We start from the raw sequence: 20,896 nt of genomic DNA, 5'->3' as shown, positions 1-20,896 counted from the left end.
AAGGTATTTGATTTCTTATGTCAATGGTGTACCGTGTCAACGTGGCATTTCCTTTCATGTTTCCATGGAACCACACCCTATATAAACATTACCACATAACTTAAAATGTCAAAGCTTGTAGCATTCATCACCCAACTGGTCTATTTTGAGATAAAATGTCAAAAGAAGGAAGTTAAGAAAAAGATTAGCAAGAAAACCTACCAATCTAAACAAAAAAAAAACTTTATATTTTCTTTGTATATGCTTATACATTCTTGAAACAATAGTGCATTATTTCAAGAAATCCTTATTAGGACATCTGAAAGAACAAAGCACATGCTCTCCTGGTCTACTGCTTTGGTGCTGGAAGTGACAACACAGAACATACTAATGAGAACCATGATTCTATTCATGCTGTCCCCAAAGCCTAGTGGCTTTGTGTTATCTTGAATAGCAATAAATTTAGTTAACCCTAGCTCTCTCATTCCTTGATTTAAATGAAACCAACTGCAATTACTTAGAAGTTTGCTCTGTCTGGAGTACTATTTTCTAAAAAAGAAATAGTACTGCCTTCAGTTTCTGTGAGTTTTGTTAAATAATTTGTCTTTTCAAATGGTAAAACATGCACCTGATACAGAACTCCAGTATTACAAAAGCGTACTTAATAAAACCCCTTTCCACTCCACGGTCATCACCTGAGAGGCAACCCACATTACCATTTTGGCATTACCATTTCCTTGGGAATCTCTCTGAGCTTATAAGAATGGGTGTGTCCATTCTTATGTACTTTTTACACAAATGACAGTAAACTGTACTTGCTCTTTTGTATTTAGCCTTTCAATTCTCCCCTCCCTCTGCCTGCTTAGTGCCACTTATATTTTGGAGATCAACTCCCTTATTCTGTTCTTCCTCTATTTTTGGTAAATTTTTTATTTTGATAATTTTGATAATTTCAAGCATACATAATAAAAATTACAAGGTAGTACAAAAAACTTCCACACAATTCCTACCTAGATTTTGCCATGTTTTACATTTTGTCCATTTTCTTTATCATTTTCTCCCTATATAAGTACTTTTACATATGTGTATTTTTTAATAACAATTTTCAATGAAACTAGAAACATAACACCATTTTACTACTAAGTGATTTGTACCTACCAAAACTCATGCTGTGGTTTGGTGCCTAACATGAGAGAGTTAAAGAGGTAGTAGGTCCTTTAAGAGCATCTGGGATGATGAGTGATTTGAAGACTGTGAAGGCTTCCTTCCCTACACACATGGGCATACATGTGTGCGCTCACATACATACTTCTGTGGCTGGTTCTCAGGAATCCTGCCACACAATTTTCAGCCTCATCAGTTGTCCTAGAACTCTGAAGTCTGCCTCCTCAGCTCAGCTAGGCTGTCACTGCTTCAGTTTTATTTTCTCTACTGTGTTGCTGGAAAAGTGTCCCTCTAAAAAAAAGTCAAGGTGATCCAGAGACTCACCTGGTATGTTCGTCTTCTTGCAAGGATCATCATTTTGTACTTTCTGAAGCTCAGTGCCTGAAAACAGCTGTCTCATGTATTTTGCCTAGTTTTACAGTTGTTTCATATACCAATTACTGCCATGGCTGGAGGCATAAATCTGACTCACTCCTCCTAATAGCTGTATAGTGTTCTAGGTATAGCTATGCCTTAAATTATTTAACCAGTTCGCCGTACTTAGGTTGTTTGCAATCTTGAGCTTTTTACAAATGATGCTGCAATGTGCAAGTGTGATTTCCAATGTATAAATATATCATTATGACAAGTTCCTAGAAGAATTATTGCTGGGGCTGAGTCCAAGAGCATATACATTAGAATTTGCTGAAAAGGTTCATGTCCATAATGAAGTACTTTACGTAACTTCACAAATTTGAATTATATTCCTTCTCAGGCCTTTTCATTCAATAGAATCCTGATAATTCCACTACCGTCAGACTCTAGAATCAGACTCTGAACCACACATAACTTCTTACTTCTGATGCACATCGAAATATGAGAGAAATATGAGAGAAATCCTTGGGTGTTTCTAGGATATCAGAAGTCTTCTTATATGTTTTATTTTTCCATTACGTGCTACTATAAGCTTTGTGCAGTGGCAGTATCGTAGCCAATGAGGTTTATCCCAGGCATGACTATTGCTAATTGAAAACTTTTCCCATTACATCCTACTATAAAATCCACTACTGGAATTAAACTCAGCTTTCTAGTTTAGAGGCGTATACTTTCTGGTGCATTTCCAGCTTCCTGCTGGTCTTTGGGTCACAAAAGAGATGCTGGACTGCCTTTTGCAGGGACAAATACATGAGGAATTCTAAGGAAATTAGTGGAAAGGAGATCTCTATAAACACTTTAAGAAAAATAAAATGTAATCCCCAGGCAAACACCTTTATAAACCAAGATAGAACTAAGAAAGAGGGTTGCACAATAAAATGACAATACTCCAATCTGAACTAGATAAACTTTAACACTCTAATACTGTCAGAATTAGTTTGTGCTATCCATGTACTGTATAACAATTTAGTGGTGACATTAATTTATAATTAATGTACCCTGAATGAGGAAATAAAATGCATGTTTTCTTTCTAGCTAATACTTTATAATTAGCTTGCTAGTGTTAAGTAGGATTAAAGGAAACCGCGGGCACTCTAAAAATAATCTTTAGTAATGACAATCTAGAGAAAATGAATTTAATTTATTCAAGTTCCACATGTCTTTGCAGACTCGAATACAGAACTTCACTGAGTTATTATTATAGGCCTGGTACTTTTAAATACTTCATGTGCATTCTTTTATTTAATCCTCACAACAAGGCAGGTAAATATCATTATTCCTATTTATAGATAAAGAAAGGATCTTAGTGAGGTTAAGTATCTTTAGATGGAGAGTGGTAGAGCTCAACTTTCAACCCACTCCTATCAGACTCCAAAGCCTGGGCTTTCACCCAAGAAGCCAATACTTCTCAAAGTACAGAGGATTTATGGATTATCTTAACTAGAATTACTGAGGACCTTGTTAACAATGTGCATTTCTAGGAAAGTCAGACATTCTTCAAAGTGAAAACCAGGAATATAAATTTTTGACAAGTTTCTTACTTCTGATGCACATCGAAATATGAGAAATACTGCACTCTGTGTTATGGTTTGGATGTGCTGTAGCCCCTAAAAGCTCTTGTGTGAAACAGTGTAAGAAGGCTTGAAAGTGAAATGAGTGGTAACTGAAGGCAGGTAGGGTATGGCATTGGGGGTGAATCTTTGGAGTTTACATTTGGTACCTGGTGAGTGGAGTCTTTTTCTGCTTACTGATCATCATGTGAGCTGCTTCCCTCCACCACATCCTTCTGCCTTGATGTTCAGCTCCACCTCAAATCCTGAGGAATGGAGCCAGTCACTTATGGACTGAGACCTCTGAAACTGTGAGCCCCCAAATAAACTTTTCTTCTGATTGTTCTTGCCAGGTCTTTTGGTCATAGAAGCACAACATCTGACTGAAATACTTTGAGATTGCTTCTCACTGTGTGATTTTCTTTAGCACCTGAATGTAATTATTAAAGCTAAAACAGAAGCTCAACAAAGCTATTACACAGATAGGCTACCTTCAAGAACCATAAAGAAAGAGAATTTCAGGAAACTTTCAGTATGGTTTCACAGTAGGGAAAATAACTTTTAAAATCCCAAATCTGACTCTGCTGCTATTAAGTGAAAAAAAGGAGAGACTGACTTGTTCTTTACCATCATTCTTTCTACAAACATCCCACATGGTAAAGCAGAGATTGAGTCAATGATGATGAAACTTGAAGGAGAAAAGGGGAAAAAGTGACAAAGTCAATATTAAAATTATATATTTTAAATGGAAACTTTCAAAGTCCAGCTCAGATTCTGCAAACCATGTGAAAATCTTTTAATGTTTGTTTAAACTTGAATGTGGCTCTCTGGGAAAGAGAAGAGTATGACTCTAGAATCAGACTCTGAACCACACATAACCCACCTCTACTTGTTATTCTATATAATTTTGGGCAAATTACTAAATTTTCAATTTCCGCATCCATAAAAAGTGATGACCATATCTCCATAAACAGTTGTTTCTCCCATTTCTTCCTTTTCATCATGTCCCTCCCCAGCCTATGAAACCCAAGATCCCACACTTTCCAAGAGGCCAAGGAGAGGCAAGGGTCACCATGTTCCACACTCCATTTCCCCCAATTATGGACAGAAGTTTGAGTTTTCTGTCTCTGTGGTCATAATCATTGTGCAAACTTGCACTCCCATATTCCCTTAGCATGTTTTCTGTTCTTCCCCAAAGCTACCACTGCTCCAGAGGAACCCCACGTGGATGATCTCCCTTATAGCCAACATATTCCTCTCTGAAAGTTCCTCCTCTTTCTTAGCTATTCACATCTTGACTCTGACTCTGCTTGGGGACATCAAGTTTCCTGAACCTCTCTCAAGCAACAATAATTTTCTCTTCCACATTTCACCTACTTCAGTTCACAGTCTTTCTCTCTGTTCCATCTGCTAGCATTATTAGTTCTTTCAACAGATATCTGACTTTTTTGACATGTGGGGGAAGGGCATAATGCTCAGTATCAAATCTCCAAATGAGGAGCTAAGATTCAAGTGGAGAACCAGGCAAATAGATCATATATAAGTAGGGAAATATATAAATATAAATTATAAATATATAATTTTATTTTATTTTTTCAAAATATACTTTTAAAATTGACACATATAATTATAAATACTTGCAGACATGTATACAATGTGCAATGATCAGATCAGGGTCATTGGCATATCTATCAACTCAGATATATTATTTCTTTGTGTTAGGAACATTAAAAGTCCTCTTTTTTAGTTACTTTGAAGTATTCAATTTAAATTTTTAAATTGTATCAAGGGAACTGGAAGATAAAGCAGGAAGTCATAATGAGAATTTTGTGTGGGAGTGGAATACTTAATGTAGCTACAGTGATCAGGGGTATTTTAGGGGGAGGCATGAAGGACAAGGAGCAAAAGGTGGGGTGGTGAACAGTTGGAACAGAGAAACATTATCTCTCCAGAGACTTTTATTTCATGCCTACTCAGCAACCTTACCTTGTCACCAGCAGCACCTGAACACTTTGCAAATTACTAATCAAAACTCCCAATTACAACTTGCTTTCCTTTTCCATAGCTTCTATATTACCTAGAATTCCAATCCAAAGACCTGTATTCTCCTTCAAGGCTCCCTTCTCACCAACTTCATTCATCTCACTATTCACTTTACAGCCCATCTCTTACACATACCTTCAGTCCCTCGATTCTCTCTTCTTCAAATTCCCCTGGCAAAATCCTAATCACTCTACTTTTTCTGAGACAGACTGTTCCAATAAGAATTTGCTGAACACTTCTCATTTGACAGATTGGAAACACTGTAAACTCACAATCACTCATTTCGCAAAGATCTTCTACAAGGCAAAGTGTGTGCAATTCTCTATAAATTTCCTGCCCCACTCTCTAATAACTAATACCTTTTCTATTTCTTCAGCATTTCTACCCCACTCTAGACTTTGACTTTCAAAGATCCTGTGAAATGTCTTTCCCTCCTATCTGATTATTTTTTTAGATTCTCTTGCTATCTCCTTTTCTGATCTGAAGGTTGTATCTATTTAGGACTTAGACATGGGCCATTTGCTGTTAATGTTCTATTTTTTTCTTGAGTGATCTCATCCCTTCCCATGACTTTAAATACCATCTATATGCTTGTTTTAGTCAGTTTTTTTTTTTACCACTATGATCAAAAGACCTGAAAGAACAATTTTAGAGGAGAACCTCAATTTTAGAGGTTCATACACTGCATGCTTCATTGCTCTAAGGCCTAAGGTGAAGCAGAACATCATGACAGAAGTGCCTGGTGGGGGGAAGTAGTTCAGGATGTGACAATCTGGAAGCAGAGAGAGTTTCACTCACCAGGGACAAAATATATACCCCACAGGTATACCCTCAGTAACCTCCCTCTTCTAGTCACACCCTACCAGCCTACAGTTACCACCCAGGTAATCCCTATGAGGGGATTAATGCACTGATTAGTTTAATACTCTTGTAACACAATCATTTCACCTCTAATCTTTCTTGAATTGTCTCACATGAGTTTTTGAGGGACACCTCATATCTAAACTACAACAATGCTTAGAACCCCCAAATTTCTCTCTTGCCCCAAGACAACTATTCTAGTTTGAGGGCCACCAAGCTAGTATGAATCACTGTTATCTCTTGTTGGTATTACTATAAAGTTCCTAGAAGATTTCTCTACTAATAGTTCAGTCTCTACATAGTAGCCAGGGTGCCCTTTCTGAGGTCTAAATGAGATCCTGTCATTCCCTTACTTAAAACACTTCAACAATTCCCACAACCCTCAGAATAAAATTCTCAAATATGTCCCAGTGTCCTATAGCTGCCATAACAAATTTAGAGGTTTAAATCAACAGAAATTTATTTTCTCTGGAAGTCCCAAGTGAAGGTGTTAGCAGAGAGGCACTCCCTCCAACAGCCCTAGAGTAGATTCCCCTCCCTCTTCCAGCTTCTGGTGCATCCAGGCAATGGTGGCTCTGTGGCTGCATCACTATCTCCTGGCTGGCTTCACTTGGCCTCCCTTATCTCCTCTGTGGTTCTCTTTTAAGAGCACTTGTCCATTGAATTTAGGGTCTACCACATAATTCAGGATAATCTCATCAAGATCCTTAATTACAAGTACCAAATAAATATTTTTCCCAAATAAACTCACATCACAGGTCCCAGAGATTGGGATATGCATACATCATTTGGAGGGCCACCATTTAACCCAGTGCAGCCTCCGTGGCCCTGCCCAAGCTGCCTCTGCAATTCATTTCTCTTTTCCTTCATCAGGCTCTGCATCTTTCTGGCATCCTTTTTCTTCCTTGATCTAGGATAAGCTCTTTTCTACCCTTGGTCTTTGCTTATGCTACTCTTCCTTCAGTCTTCAAGCCTTCAGTTAAACCTAACTTCTGCAGAGAATTAGTCCTTGACCTAAATCATTTAAGTATGTCTTCACTGTATTAACTCCTCAATACATCCTTTTTCTCTTTACTTCACAACATTTGATTGTTTGATTTTTTTTGTTCCATCAAATTGCACTTAATACATGGATTTACAGATTTGTTTGCTAATATTTGCCTGCATGACTGGACCATGAACTCTACATATCATTTTAGGAAGCACATCTGTTTTGTTCACCTCTGTATGTATACCCAGAGTAGAGAATAGTGTCTGGTACCCAGTAGCAGTAACTTAGTAAAGGAGAACTAAATAGAGAAGAAAAAAAACCTTCACCTCTTTTGAAAAGGATAAGATAAATGTGAATAAATGAGCAAGAATAGTGACCAGACAGCTGAGGAGGACATCACCAGCTTGCAGTGCTTAATCTCTCGGTGAGGGCTTGGTACCAAGGGAAAAAAGTGCACCCAATTATTAGCAAATCAGAAAGACTTCTCTATTCTTTCATTATGTCATGAACAACTACACAATTCAGGAACTCACTTCACCTTTTATAATATTCTCTCTCCTGTCCAAACATTTTGACTGAAGTTTCTGAGAAATTTTAGGAAAAACTCCAATAAATTGATTCCATGCTCCACTTAAAACTAAGCTGAAGAGTACACACACATATCAAACTTTCTTAATTCTGAAAACTACAAACTGATTCAAGTATTATTAATAATAAAGCCCACTGGCTGTTCTAAACATGCTAGTCACGCATGGTGGCACATGCCTATAATCCCAGTGACTTGGGAGACTGAGGCAGAAAGATCACAAGTTCAAAGCCAGCCTCATAAACCTAGCGAGACCCTCAGCAACTTAGTGAGAACCTATCTCAAAATAAAAAATAAAAAGGACTTGGGATGTGGTTCGGTGTTAAGTGCCCCCTGGGTTCAATCCCTGGTAGCAAAATGTAAATCAAAAAAAGAAAAACAATAAATAAAGTAAAACATGAAGAGAAAAATTTCTTTTGGGACACAAGAAACTTCTCAGCATCTTTTTTATTTTCCTGAAGAATTTTTAAAAATTGAAATATAATTTGCACACCATCAAATTTACCCTTGTAAACTATATAATTCAGCGAGGTGCAGTGGCACATGCCTATAATTCCAGTGGCTTGGGAGGCTCAGGCAGGAGAATTGTATGTTCAAAGCCAGCCTTGGCAACTTAGCAAGGCCCTAAGTAACTCAGCAAGACCCTGTCTCTAAATAAAATTAAAAAGGACTGGGGAGGTAGCTCAGTGATTAAGTACCTCTGAGTTCAATCCCCAGTATAAATAAATAAATAAATAAATAAATAAATAAATAAATAAATAAGTATTTTTACAAAAATAAACAAAGTATTTTTGGTTCAGTGTTTTGCACAAAGCTGTGCACCTACTATCACTAATTTCAGAACAGTGTCATTGACTCCCATTAAAACAACAACAACAACAAAAAAAACATTCCCACTAGCAATTGTTCTTTATTTCTCCCTCCCCTAAGCCATGAACACCACAAATAGATTATCTCTTTTGATTTTCCAGTCTTTTTTCATGGAACTGAAACACAGAGAGAGGTAATTTGCATAGGGTTGCAAGAGTCACTTAGTAAGAAAGCAGAGTTACCACACCTACTTACAATACTTCTAAGTGTATAAAAACAAAGTGAAAATGTTTATTGTACCTATACATATCTAGAATATGAAGACATCTGATAAAAGCAGAGTTCTTACAACAGCCATTCTTAGTTATTGTCTCGCTAGGGACAGGCAAAGGTGTTAGCCAGGAATCACTAAAAAGAAAGAGAGATCCTACTGGGCGAAGGGAATTGTACTTATGAACAGAGAAAGTGTGAGGTTATGTGATTTAGGCAGACATTTGTCTTTTCAAACCAGGGTTTTGAAATTAGTACTCCTATAAATGCATGTAAGAAAAACAAACTAATTAAAACTCATTCTAAAGTTAAAAAAAAAAAAAGAGAGAGAGAGATGAAGAAATTAGTGGTCCTATGCCCAGGGGCCCATTTACCATTTGTTTCCTTATACAGTTGCCCCACAGGGTCTTAAAGATCTTTAGATTGTTTCTAGTTTGTTCATGAAGAGTTAATGCAATAAGAGTACTAAAACCACTTCAAAATACTTACTGGTTAATGACATCTTGGGAAAAAAAAAAAAAAAAGGAACCTTGAATTTTAATATTCTGTCTGCATTTTCAGATAAGTAAAAAAACTAACAGCTTAACTTACCTCTCTTGTCATCATAAATGTGTACACAGGAGCAGTAATACCATAAACTAAAGTCATCAGAATCCATTTGCAAAAATAATTAGGCACACGTTTTATTTTATGTCTTAATCAACATTACAAATACCATTTAACAAAGGAAAAAAGGATGAAAACTTCTCATCACACAGAAAAAAAATTCATCGTTCAAAAGAGATTAATCTGAACTTCAACATTATCTGTGCTCATTCAAAAAATATTATTCAAACAGCCATTCAAATAGAAAAGTCAAAACTATTTTATTAATTATAATTGAGTCCCCCAAACAACTAAGATTTTATACTTAGAAATAAATCTCTTGTCTTTAATCTAGAAAATTCTGATTTACTAACAAAAATGTATATGCAAAAGCCTACTACTGGGTGAGTAAACAAATTTTCTTTTACAAACAAGTTATTTTGAGTTACAGAGATCCTTCCAAGGACTACATTATCATTTTCTTAAAAATAAAAATGACTGCTGAAAAAGCTTATTTAGCCAATCTATTCCTAGAATTGGTCACTAATAGAGTGAACATTTAAAGTGGAAATTCCTTGCCCACTAAGTAGTTTCATAATACTATTACTATGTATGTAAATTAACTTAAAAGTCAACTCTTAAATTCTCTATAGTGAGAATGCTTTGGTACCAATAAATTAGAATTAGGGAATCAAAATGTATTTTATATGTAGTATTAGAGTGTATTTTGGGAATTAAATTGAAACATGCCAACATATAAAAAATCAAAGTCTTACTTCTCTGTTACATATAATATTTTGAGGAATGAACAGGCTAACTATTTTGAATTATTGGTATAAATAAAGGATCAGCCCAAATTTTCCTACCAAAAGATCACTGGTTACACTCAACAATTTAGGGTAAAAGGTAAACAAAGAATTAAGTAAAATACTCTTTCTCCCTTTTGATATGAGCATCAGTATACTGAAATAAAATAATTTCAATAAGTACTTCCAGAATATAACCATTTTAGTTCTCCCATATTATAGGATGCTAAAAAGAACCACACAAAATAAAAAGAGAAAAAAATTTTAAATAAGTTTAAAAAAAAGAAAATTATTTTTAAAAAGAGACCGGGCAAGGGGAGAGGGTAGGTTTAGGGAGAAACTCGAAAAATTCAGAGATTATAAATTCTTCTTAAATTAAACCCAAGGTGTGGAACACATTGCACATGGGATCTAGACAATTTTTTGATTAAGTTTAAGATTGTTGGATAATGCACAGAAACTATCAACACATTTTCACTTTAACAGGCAAAAGAGAAACAAAATAGTCACAATTACACAACAATTATAATTTTTTATATGCTCATCCTAAATAATTTTCTTAAATTCAGATTTTGCAAAGTTCCTACTTGACAAGTCATCAAACACTAAAAACAACATCATCTATGAATATTGTGGATTAATTCTCTATGGAACATCATGCATTTTTTTTTTTTTAATAATTCTAGACCAAAGTGAAGTACATTTAGATTTAATTCTAAATTCTGTCTGTGATGTCTAGATATAACACTGGTACAAAATCAGTGAAAAATACTTTTACAAATGTATGTTTAATTCTGAAGTAATTTAGTTTGGAAAATGTTTGTTATTAGATAAAAGATTACATTTAGACCTTAAAAGATTTAAAAACAAAATTGGCTCAACAACTGTCAAAATGAAATGACTACAAACTCAAACTATAACAACTTTACATCCACAAAAATATACTATTTTCAGGGGAGTTCAGTTCACTTTAAAAATTTTTTCTTTTGTCCAGGCTCACTCCTGGACTGAACATTGCTCAACTGTTCAACATTACCTATGTTAAGCAAAGACATAAAAAGTATTGTAGAAATTGCACAGTGACTGAGTCTGAGAAAGGGAGAATATACAATCAACATCTCAGAGCTGGAAGGGATCATCAAGCTCCAGTTCAGTACTCACAGATGAGGAAACTGAAGCCCAAGCGTGTTAAATGACTTGATCACAGTTACATGCGTTGGCTGTGCCATTCATTCATTCGGTCACTCATTTACTCACTTACTAAAAGATACCTAAGTGCCAGGCTGCTGGGTACTGAAAATGAGAGAGAAGGCAATATTCATAATTGCCAAGACAGTCTTTTTAACCTGTGATCTTAAGACAAATTCTTAAACTTTCAGATCAGCAAGAAATCGTAGAGGCTTTTGCAGAACCTGGCTTGCTTTCAGTTTCACACATTTCAGTAAACACACTCGGGTTTAATTTCAGAGAGGCCTCAACTGTGTTTGCTTTACATGATTAAGCATTAACAAAGGGGAACACAGTATTCTGAATGAGTCCCTTTCTAGTACATTCATAACTTAAGGAAGTGCAATCAGAAAACACCCTAGACTCACAAATAAATTCACAGAAAGGACAGCTTACAAAACTAATGATTCGAGGTATAGGTCAGTTAAGTCCAACAGCTCAAGTTTACAAATAGTGGAATGTAAATATCTCCCCTTTCATTCAGATGTGGGTACAGTTTTCTGAGATGCTGTATGCTAAAAAGACTTCCAAATTCACATTCTGATGCCCTCTTCCAATGACAATATATCTAAACTAGACCTTTTTCTTCTTATGATCAACTTTCTTTGATTTCTACTTGACTAAAGGAAAATTAGTTTAAACAATAAACAAAACCTAAAATTTAACGTGCTGGCTGAAAGAAATTAAAATTCTATGCAATCAAAATAGCAATAGCTCAAACTGCACATTTATGAGTTTTTAGGGGAAAAAAAATGCAATGTGCAGTGAACTTACCCATCAACATAAATAATACCCAATTTTGCTTGGACTTTTACATTCTGTAATGTTAAGTCTGGCACTTAAGTGTTGTGTATATCTCAATTCACAGTCAAGTTAAGGAGAAGAGACCATATAGACAAATCCCTTAAGTAAAACAACTCATAAGTAAGGCACTTTGAAATATTAAACAGCAGCACTCTGTGTACTCAGTTTCAGTGTAATACCCCAAAATGAGCCACAGAATTTCTAGTGCTCTCACAGATGTCTGTTGGGTGACTTCTGATAAAATACAATCTTCACTGAGGCTACTGTCAGCTTAAGATAAAAGTGCTGTTGTGCTCTTCTATTTTTCAAAACGCCAAAGCTGATTATTATCTAGGGCATCACAAGTCCTCATTTGTACCTTAGGTAGGCCCTCAGGTGTCCGATAAGCACTAAGACATAGTCCTGAGTGTGGATGAAAAATGGTTCCATCGTCTTTAAAATGCCAAATAATGTTTACTGGAACAGGGAACCCATCTTTAGGACAATTTTGCATTCCTACGTAGTTTTTTTGCTCAGGAACCTCTGCACATAACTCAGTCACAGAATTAAACCGTATTTCTTTGTTTGAAGTATATTCAAAGAATTGATTGCCTCCTTGACCATGGCATCCAAACAATGAAAGGTTAGCACCTGTTGGATTGTTGTCAGGAGAATTATAATCTAAACATTCCGAGGAGATGCCTATACTGCGAATAGCCCCATGCCACCCTGCTCTATCCTCTGGTATGTGTAAATTAGAAAACACATTTTTCAAATACCAGTCAAAGCTCTTGCATCTAAGTCGTTCTCGTAGTAATTTTCTTTCAGAAATATCTCCATAAGCTTCTTTCCGTGCTGGAGGGTTTCGATTGTAGAAATGTTCTTTGTATTCATCCATCCACACTTCCGCTGCCCGGGCAGTATTCTGTAGGAAATTGGGGCGAGCATATGGTGCCCGCTTAGGGAACACATGGCCCACGTGAGAACACGGGTGGATCTCCAATTTACCACCACACTGCCACACCCTAAATGACAGCTCGAGGTTTTCACCTCCCCACACTTCCATTCCAGTGTCATATGTTCCTAGGTACTGAAAATATTTCTTGCTGACAGCAAATAGTCCTCCGGCCATGGTGGGTGATCTGATGGGATCAATTCTTGATTGCCGCCTGTCCCTTTCATGCTTGGGGACAGAATGCCACTGAAAAGTTAAACGCCAGTCAAACCCACCAATCATGGGCTCCCCCGTCTGCATATAGAATTCAAAAGTATTCCAATCAATAGTGTCTATAACAGGACAAACAATTGCTGTTTCATCTGTATCAATCCTTTCCAAAAGTGGTTCCAGCCAACCAGAATTACACTCGCAGTGACAATCCAAGAAAGTGAGGACCTGCCCAGTGGCAAAAGTGGCCCCAATTAGGCGTGCCCTAACCAGTCCCTCTCGCTTATTGGTTCTAATCAAGCGAACTCTATCAAGCTTGCTGATGTAAGTTTCAAGTTGTGCCTTCAAATACACTCTGTCACTCAAGTCATCAACCAAGATGATCTCCTTCAAAAGGACTGCAGGGGAAGTTTCTAAAACACTGTGAATGGTGCGAAGCAAAGTCGACCAGGCTTCATTATAGAAAGCGATGATAACAGAGGTGGTGGGAAGCTTCCTATAGTTGAACTTCTTGGATTTACACTCATACATTCTTTTATCCTCTATGTGGCGATGCAGAGAGATCCTGTCACTGAGATAAATATTGATAGCATATCTCTCAATGAGTTCTTCTTGCTTCTTCAGTTCATCCTCATTGAGCTGGAGTTTGCTGGCTCTTCCCCACTCCCCAAGGGCATGGGAATCTGCAGGAGGCTTTTCATAAAGAGGTCGAGACAAATCCTCAGTCTTTTCCGCAAAGTTTGAGTGCCTTCTAGACCCCCGTTGCCTGGCAAGGCCGGCTCCTGAGGAAGCGTGGAAGGTAGTGACCGAGAGCTCCACCAGGATATAAGCCACTGTTAAGAGCGCCAGCAGCAGGCAGCTCTTGCCTGCCCACGTCCACCTCACAGCCATCCGGATCCTCCAGGCTAGGACGTAGACCCGGCCACCAAGCCACCACGCAGAAGCGCTGCGAAACCCGCAACTTGAATGCCCGGCTCAGGTAGGGGTGAGTTTCCCAGCAGGTCCTTCTTTTCATGCAGGCGCTCGGCTTCTTTCCAGCCACCGAGAGTTTCCCAGAGGCCACCTGAGACCCTTGGGTCCTTAGCCTCCGGCACAGCGCAACTCTTCTTTCCCACTTCCTCCTGCTGCTCTCAGAACTTTTCACAAACTCTCCAGCCAACACCCCACCCTCTCCGGGCCGAGGACAAACCCCTCCCCTTCCCACTCACTCCTCCTGGTGGTTACTTTGCGAAAGTCGTCTGCTAGGCCCAGCCAGCAGGCGGCTCTTGGCCCGACCCGGGTGGGGTGACCAAAGAGTCCCCTGCTGCCCCAGGCTCCCCAATCTCCGGCCCTTCTTATCCCCCATACAGGTTCTCAGTGGTTCTCCTGGGGGCCAGTCTGGACAAAGGGAAAAGTTCATGGCCAACTGAACTGTTGTTTCATCACGAAAAGAAAAAAAAGAAAAAAGAAAAGAAAACTTACCAAGTTGTTTGCCGTTGGGGCTGAAGTTCACAGAGGTGATTGCAGCTTTGTGGCCTTTAAAATAACGCTCCAGAACGGGGTCCTCCTAGGAAGGAAAGTTGTCAAGTTCAGAAAGCACGTGCCAATCGGAAACTCTGGGGGTCGGGGAACCTAGGCTGCCCCTCCCGGGGGGGTCGGATCGGGAACCGCCGCGTAGAGGGCGGACCGCAGAATAGGAGCGCTCGGCAGCAACCTTCGCTCGGGCCGCGGCACCCAGCACCCCGACCAGGAGACGCTGGGCGCCGGCTGCCCCGGCAAAGCTGGCAAAATCCTCCATCCGCGCTTCCCAGACTGGAGAGCATCCGAGGGAGGACCACCTGAAGGCTCATTCGAAACGCGCGTTCCCAGGCCCCGCCCTCGGGCGCGGAATCCGCAGGTGCGTGCCGGCGCCCCGGCTCCAGTGCTCTCCGACACCTCCCAGGTGATTCTGACGCAGGCGCTCCACGGAGACCCTCCGAGAATTCTAGGGGGCCATGGGCCGGCAGGTCTCTGCCCAGAGCTTCGGGGACGCGGGGAGGAGCGTCCGGCAGCCCGCCCTGGAGCTCGGCATTCCCGCTGCCCAGCCGCAGCGAGACGCCGACGCCCCAGGGCGAGGGGCCAGCGGCAGAGCCGGCTGCTGACACCTGCCTCCATCTCCCGCCAGGTGTGGGCACGTTCCCGACCTGGCCCCCGCAGCCCGCGGGGACGACTCGGGGGAAGTGCCGGCCAGCCGGTCCTTACCGGAGCGGAGGCCATGGGTGTAGCAGTTAGCTCCGGATTCCTGCCGGAGTGGGGAATCGGGGGAGGGGAAGGGGTAGGAGAGGAGGGGGGGGGACCGTGCGGCGTCCGGAACCGTCTGCCTTGAGCGGCAGCGCCTCCCGGTCACTACAACAACGGCGGCCCAATCAAACCCCGCGCTCCAGGCGTGGCCAGACGAGCCCCGAGACTCTGTCCGCGCCGAGGACTGCGGGGGGGGGCCCTGTCGCCGGGCGGGCTGCTCCGGGACCGAGTGCTGCCACACACTAAAACCAACGTTTATTAGCCAACCACGTTTATTAACGCTAGCGTTCTCCCGGGTTTGATGCTAGGAAGGGGATAGTAACCAGGTCCGGAATGAGAGCGACTGAAAAAGGAAAGGGGCTGTGAGCCTTCTATCGATGCAATCAGTGTTCTATTACACGTTAAAGAGACCGCGCGCGCGCCCACGGGTTTCCAACTCTTCCCCCACAGCTTGTTATGACAGGAGAGGGAGCTTTGATATGAAGAGGAGCAGCTTGCTAGGTATTAGTATAGTCCAAGTATCTAAATCCCTGGAGGACAGATTTGAATTTGTTTAATCACATTTCTCCACCTGCAGTGCCCTACGAGAGATACCGAAACTGGACACCTGTGATGTTCATCCATTTAAATGTTTTCCTGCTGTTTGTGTCTATTCTCATCTGCTCGTTTGTGTATGTTTAGAATAATAAAATTACACATATTTAAAGTCTTTAAAGACTTAGTAGCGTGTTTTTGGTTTCAGTTACTAGACCACATAGTAACTATAACAATTTCTACAGTAAGCTTTCTGACACATAGTATCATTTGTACTTCAGCAACATTATGAAGTCGGCACAGTTACAAAATGTTACCAATGTTAGCAAATTTGAAACTTTATTCTTAGATATTGATCTTATAGGCCATACGGAGATAGCTCTTAGTACATACCTTTTTTTTTTTAACCCTGCCTCAAAGGATGAAGGGTACAGCTGAAAATTATAGAACAAAGATTCTTGGCAATAAAATGGCATGATAGACCATGATAAGATACATATTCTGTGTAAGCAAAAGGCATGCTACATGCTTTAATTACAGTTCTCTTAACTGGTTGCGTAGTTACTGAGTTTAGCGATTAAACAGGTAGAAAATGGCTTTAGATTGCAATGCAGTACTAGTTTAATTCAAGAATGTTTGTTAAACATTTGCTGTTATGTTCAACCTTGAGGGATACAAGTATGACTGAAATATTTTCCCTGACCTAAAAAACTCAACAGTCCAGGTTGATGAGTCTCACTCATATTTTAGTATGTGTAATGCTGATATAGGGGCTCTATTGTCAGAGATGTTGATTGAACATATATGGAGTGAAATCTAGGGCTCTGCACATGTAACACACTCCCTAGATGATTGCTGTGTTAGTGTCAGCTATAATGGTAAGAAACATTAATCTTAGAGATGATGTGGCATGTGCCAAGAGCATTGATACAGAGAACACTTGCGTAGCATATACAAGGCCCTCGGTTTGATCACCAGCACCAAAAAAAAAAAAAAAAAGAAGAAGAAGAAGAAAAAAGGAAAAAGAAAGAAAAGAAAAAGAAAGAAAGAAAGAAAGCAAAGAAAAGTGACTTGATATCAGCAACCTGTCAGTTGGCAGGACTCTAAGCATTGCTGCTTATTCCAGTCTAGTTTAAAAAAAAAAAATACCTGATATGCTTAAAAAGGTTAGACGCTGTCAGGAATGTAAAATAGCACAGAACTGTGGAAAACTGAATTTGAAAGTTCCTCAAAAAGTTAATCATATTATGCACAACTGTAATCCCAGCTAGTGGGAGACTGAAGCAGAAAGATCACAAGTTTGACCAGCTTCAGCGACTTAGTGAGACCCTGTCTCAAAATTTTAAAAATGTAAAAAGAACTGGGGATATAGTTCAGTATTAAAGAACCCTTGGGTTTAACCCCCAATTAAAAAGTCAGTGAAAGAATTATTTATGATCCAGCAATTTCACTGGTAGGTATATCCCATAAGTATTCAAAGCAGGGGATCCAACAAATAGTTTGTAAACTAATGTCTGTGGCAGCCTTTTAAAATGATAACACCAAAGGAAAAATCGCTAAGTAGTATCCAACAGATGAATGGGTAAACAAAATGTGATATATACTTATGGGGAATATTATTCAGCCATAAAAATGAAGTTCTGATATATATTATCACAATTGGTGAACCTTAAAAACATGTTAAATAAGCCAGACACCAAGGAACATATATGATTCCATTTAATAAGTTCCCCTAGAATATATGGTTTCATAGAGGCAAAAAAAAAAAAAAAAAATAGAATAGAGGTTACCAGGGATTAGGAGTAAAGAAGAATTAGGAGTTACTTTTTTAATGATGTAGGTTTCTGTTTGGGATAATAAAATTTTTGAAACAGTGAAGATGTTTGCACACTGTAAGTGTGCTTAATGCTAGCAAATTATACACTTAAAATGATTAGAGTGTTAAGTTATATTTCATGCATGTTTCACCATGATAAAAGAATAGCAATGCTGGAAACTGAGGAGTAATCAAGACCTCAGGATTTCTCACAGCCATGATATGTTTACCACTGGGCACAACAAAGTAAGAGAAAAAGGAAGAAACAATTGAAATTATCTGATGAGAGAGAGAGAAGAGGGCGGGGAATTTAAGTATAGGTATTTCTCTAAATGTTTTATTAAATTAAAAAAAATAAATGTTTCTTTTTAAGATAGTAAATAATGAAGAAGAGATAGAACATATGAAAGAATATTTACATATTCATTGTAAAACATCTGTATATTCACTGTAGTTATTCAACAGCTTTTTGTTGAGTCCCTGTTATATCAGTTATCTACTGCTACAGTAATGCTAACAAACAACCATAAGATCTCAGTGGTATATAACAATAAATCATCTTTTAGTTCATTAGTAAAGCAAAGCAAAGCATATGTTTTTAGTTGAACAGATGAGGAGGAAGGAATTACTTATTGTCCTATCACTTAGAGTTAACCTTAAAAAGTTTATCATATACCTATGATGTCCATGGTACATACTTTTCTAAGTATCTCATACATTTTGACATTTAATCTGCATAATTATCTCATTGGAGAGGTTCTGTTATTACAATTTTCATTTTACAGGTGAGAAAATTCATATGCAGAGACATTAAGTTACTTAGCATACAGCTAAGAAGTGACAGCATTGACAATTTTAGACACTTAGCAATTTGTCCCCCAAATCTACTCTCTTTTTTTATGGTGCTTTTTGCATGATTGCAAGTGTATTGTAAATATGAAAAGTTTTGTATACTAGCCAAGGTGTTAATAATATTTTTTTTTAAATAAAAGGAATGTATCCTTTATTTTCATTCCACAGTCCTCATTTAATACTCCTTTTTTTTTTTTTTTTTTTTTTGCTCCTCCTGTAGTTCTTTTTCATGTTTGATTTTGTTCTTTTCTGCCATTCCTCATGTTTTCAAACAGCAATAACTCAGAAGTGCACATTTGGAAATGTGATCAAAATTGAAGTATTTTCTAACTTCAAATTTACTTGAATTAATTTAATTCCACTTGCTACAATAATTATTTGGGACTTCACAAAATTGCAAACCTGTCATTCATATGAGCACAGCTATAGGCAAGATCAATATTTGAAAATCTACGAGGTATTATTGCAGGTCATGTAGTAGATAAGGAAAAATGACATTTAATTAGCCCCTCTTTTACAGGCCTCCTTCAAACCAGAAGTTGAATTTAATTACTGGATCCCCTTTCTAGTTTTAAGCTCTGATCCTTCCCAGGTTAGTAGTCTTTACAATTAGAAATTCAGGCATAGCACAAAAGTGCCACCTACTGTTCATATTATTGTATGGCACTTGGATTAAACATACTATGCAGCTTGGTTATAAAAAATGGAACTCTCTTCTTGGTGCAATTGCTCCAAAGTATAACAAAGTACACAGAAGGGGAATTGATTTGAATCATTAAAGCAATAACATTTTTTCAAATGGCATGATTTATTTTAACCAAAAAACTTTCTCTAAATCCTATTGATTAAATCTTCATGGTACATTTTTTAATCTTTCTATGTTTCTGCTCTTGTGGCTCTTGCCACTCTTTAGGCACTCTTCTTCTGTGTCTGAGATTATTTTAGTAACCTTTACTTTGCTTTCTTGCTTCAAGACTCTCTCCCTGCCTGTCTATCCTGCTTACTGTCAACAAATATGTAAGAATCACTAGAGCAGCTTGCTAAAATTACAGATTTGGGGGCCCCACTCCAGAGGTTTTGATTTAGAAAGTCTGGTGTGAATACTAGAAACCTGTGTTTTTAAACAAGATGTCTAGATGATTATAAAATGCATCAATATTTGGGAACCACTGGACATATCATGCATTTAAAGTGCTTTTAAAATGCACTTTAAGTGTACTTTAAAATACCTCAAACCAAGTCTTAATTCCTGTCTAACCAGACATCTCCCCTGGGCCAGTACTTAAGCAATCAGAGTTAACAATGCACAGCCATACTTTGGAGGCACTGCCAGAACTGTTCCTGTAGTTGTGAATGTTGTGCTACTCTCTCCCTCCAACTACCACACAAAGAAACCTATCTCTGAACTTGGAAAGATACCCTTACTTCAAACTATCTTCCTCTGAACATATTTCACTATTATAAAAACATAACTTAATATTTCTTCCTTTGGGTCCCTATAGTGTGTTCCTTAGTATTCTACTTGGCAGTATTTTGTATTGCTGCATTACATCTATGTTATGCTTATGTGTCTACCAGCTCTCATTGAAGAAAGATTGGCAAAGACAAGAAGTGCAATATATTCATTTTGGTATCATTCTTCAGCCATAATAATCGCTGACAGACTATGATTACAGCAGAGGCACAATAAATGTTTTTTGTAATGATTGAGGACCTACAGTGTTGATAGCAAACTCCATACTCACTGAAAAGACCTATAAAAGAAATAAAAACATGATTATTGTCCTCAATAGTTTAAATTCTTTTATTTATTTTTTAGTGGTTTATGGACTTTTATCTTTATTTATATGTGGTGCTGAGAATTGAACTTGGTGCCTCACACATGCTAGGTAAGTATTCTACCACTGAGCCACAACCCCAGCCCCCAATAGTTTGAATTCTAATTGGGGAGATAGGATTCACTACATGAAACAATGAAAACAATCAATGGAAAAACTAAGCTATGTAAAGCAGGAAGTCCATAGGAATGATGTAAGTATGTATAGCAACAACATTATTGTATTTAATCCATTAAAGTACAGATTTCTGGGTTCTACTCCGAACTTCTGTTTCAGAAGGATCCAACGATTGGCACTTAAAACAAGTACAAGTTATGAAAAGTACAAGTACCTCGGTTCTAGATGCTTATGCTACTGGTGAAC

The 20,896-nt window shown here is 38.4% G+C and overlaps 2 protein-coding genes, 1 long non-coding RNA gene and 1 pseudogene across 5 annotated transcripts in view; 2 read left to right on the top strand and 2 right to left on the bottom strand.

Moving 5' to 3' along the window:
- Poc1b (POC1 centriolar protein B) overlaps positions 1-15,567 on the bottom strand; it is an 85,457-nt gene extending 69,890 nt beyond the window's left edge. The window contains exons 1-2 of one of the 3 annotated variants that reach the window (XM_046419245.1): positions 15,455-15,567; positions 14,696-14,780 (exon numbers count right to left, since the gene is read on the bottom strand). In XM_046419245.1, the coding sequence (XP_046275201.1) occupies positions 14,696-14,780; positions 15,455-15,469 (100 nt within the window). In that variant the 5' untranslated portion in view covers positions 15,470-15,567. Of the gene's footprint in view, positions 1-14,695; positions 14,781-14,927; positions 15,358-15,454 lie in introns of those variants that run through there. The other 2 variants (XM_046419246.2, XM_046419244.2) reach the window with 2 other exon arrangements.
- Positions 2,088-2,215, top strand: LOC124075799 (U4 spliceosomal RNA; annotated as a pseudogene).
- Positions 9,326-14,405, bottom strand: Galnt4 (polypeptide N-acetylgalactosaminyltransferase 4). The gene has a single exon (XM_046419243.2). The coding sequence runs from the start codon at positions 14,123-14,125 to the stop codon at positions 12,389-12,391; it is 1,737 nt and encodes a 578-aa protein (XP_046275199.1). The 5' UTR covers positions 14,126-14,405; the 3' UTR covers positions 9,326-12,388.
- Positions 15,017-16,202, top strand: LOC131423242 (uncharacterized). The gene is made up of 2 exons (XR_009224480.1): positions 15,017-15,155; positions 16,071-16,202. It is a non-coding gene; the product is annotated as an uncharacterized LOC131423242 (long non-coding RNA).
- The last annotated feature ends 4,694 nt before the right edge of the window (positions 16,203-20,896 follow it).

Source organism: Marmota monax, unplaced genomic scaffold, assembly GCF_021218885.2.
Source record: "Marmota monax isolate L192 unplaced genomic scaffold, Marmota_monax_Labrador192_F-V1.1 WCK01_AAM20220418_F8-fsc00036, whole genome shotgun sequence".
Taxonomy (NCBI): Eukaryota; Metazoa; Chordata; class Mammalia; order Rodentia; family Sciuridae; genus Marmota; species Marmota monax.
The sequence above is the reverse complement of the archived record's forward strand: the minus strand, read 5'-3'. Positions and strand labels throughout refer to the sequence as shown.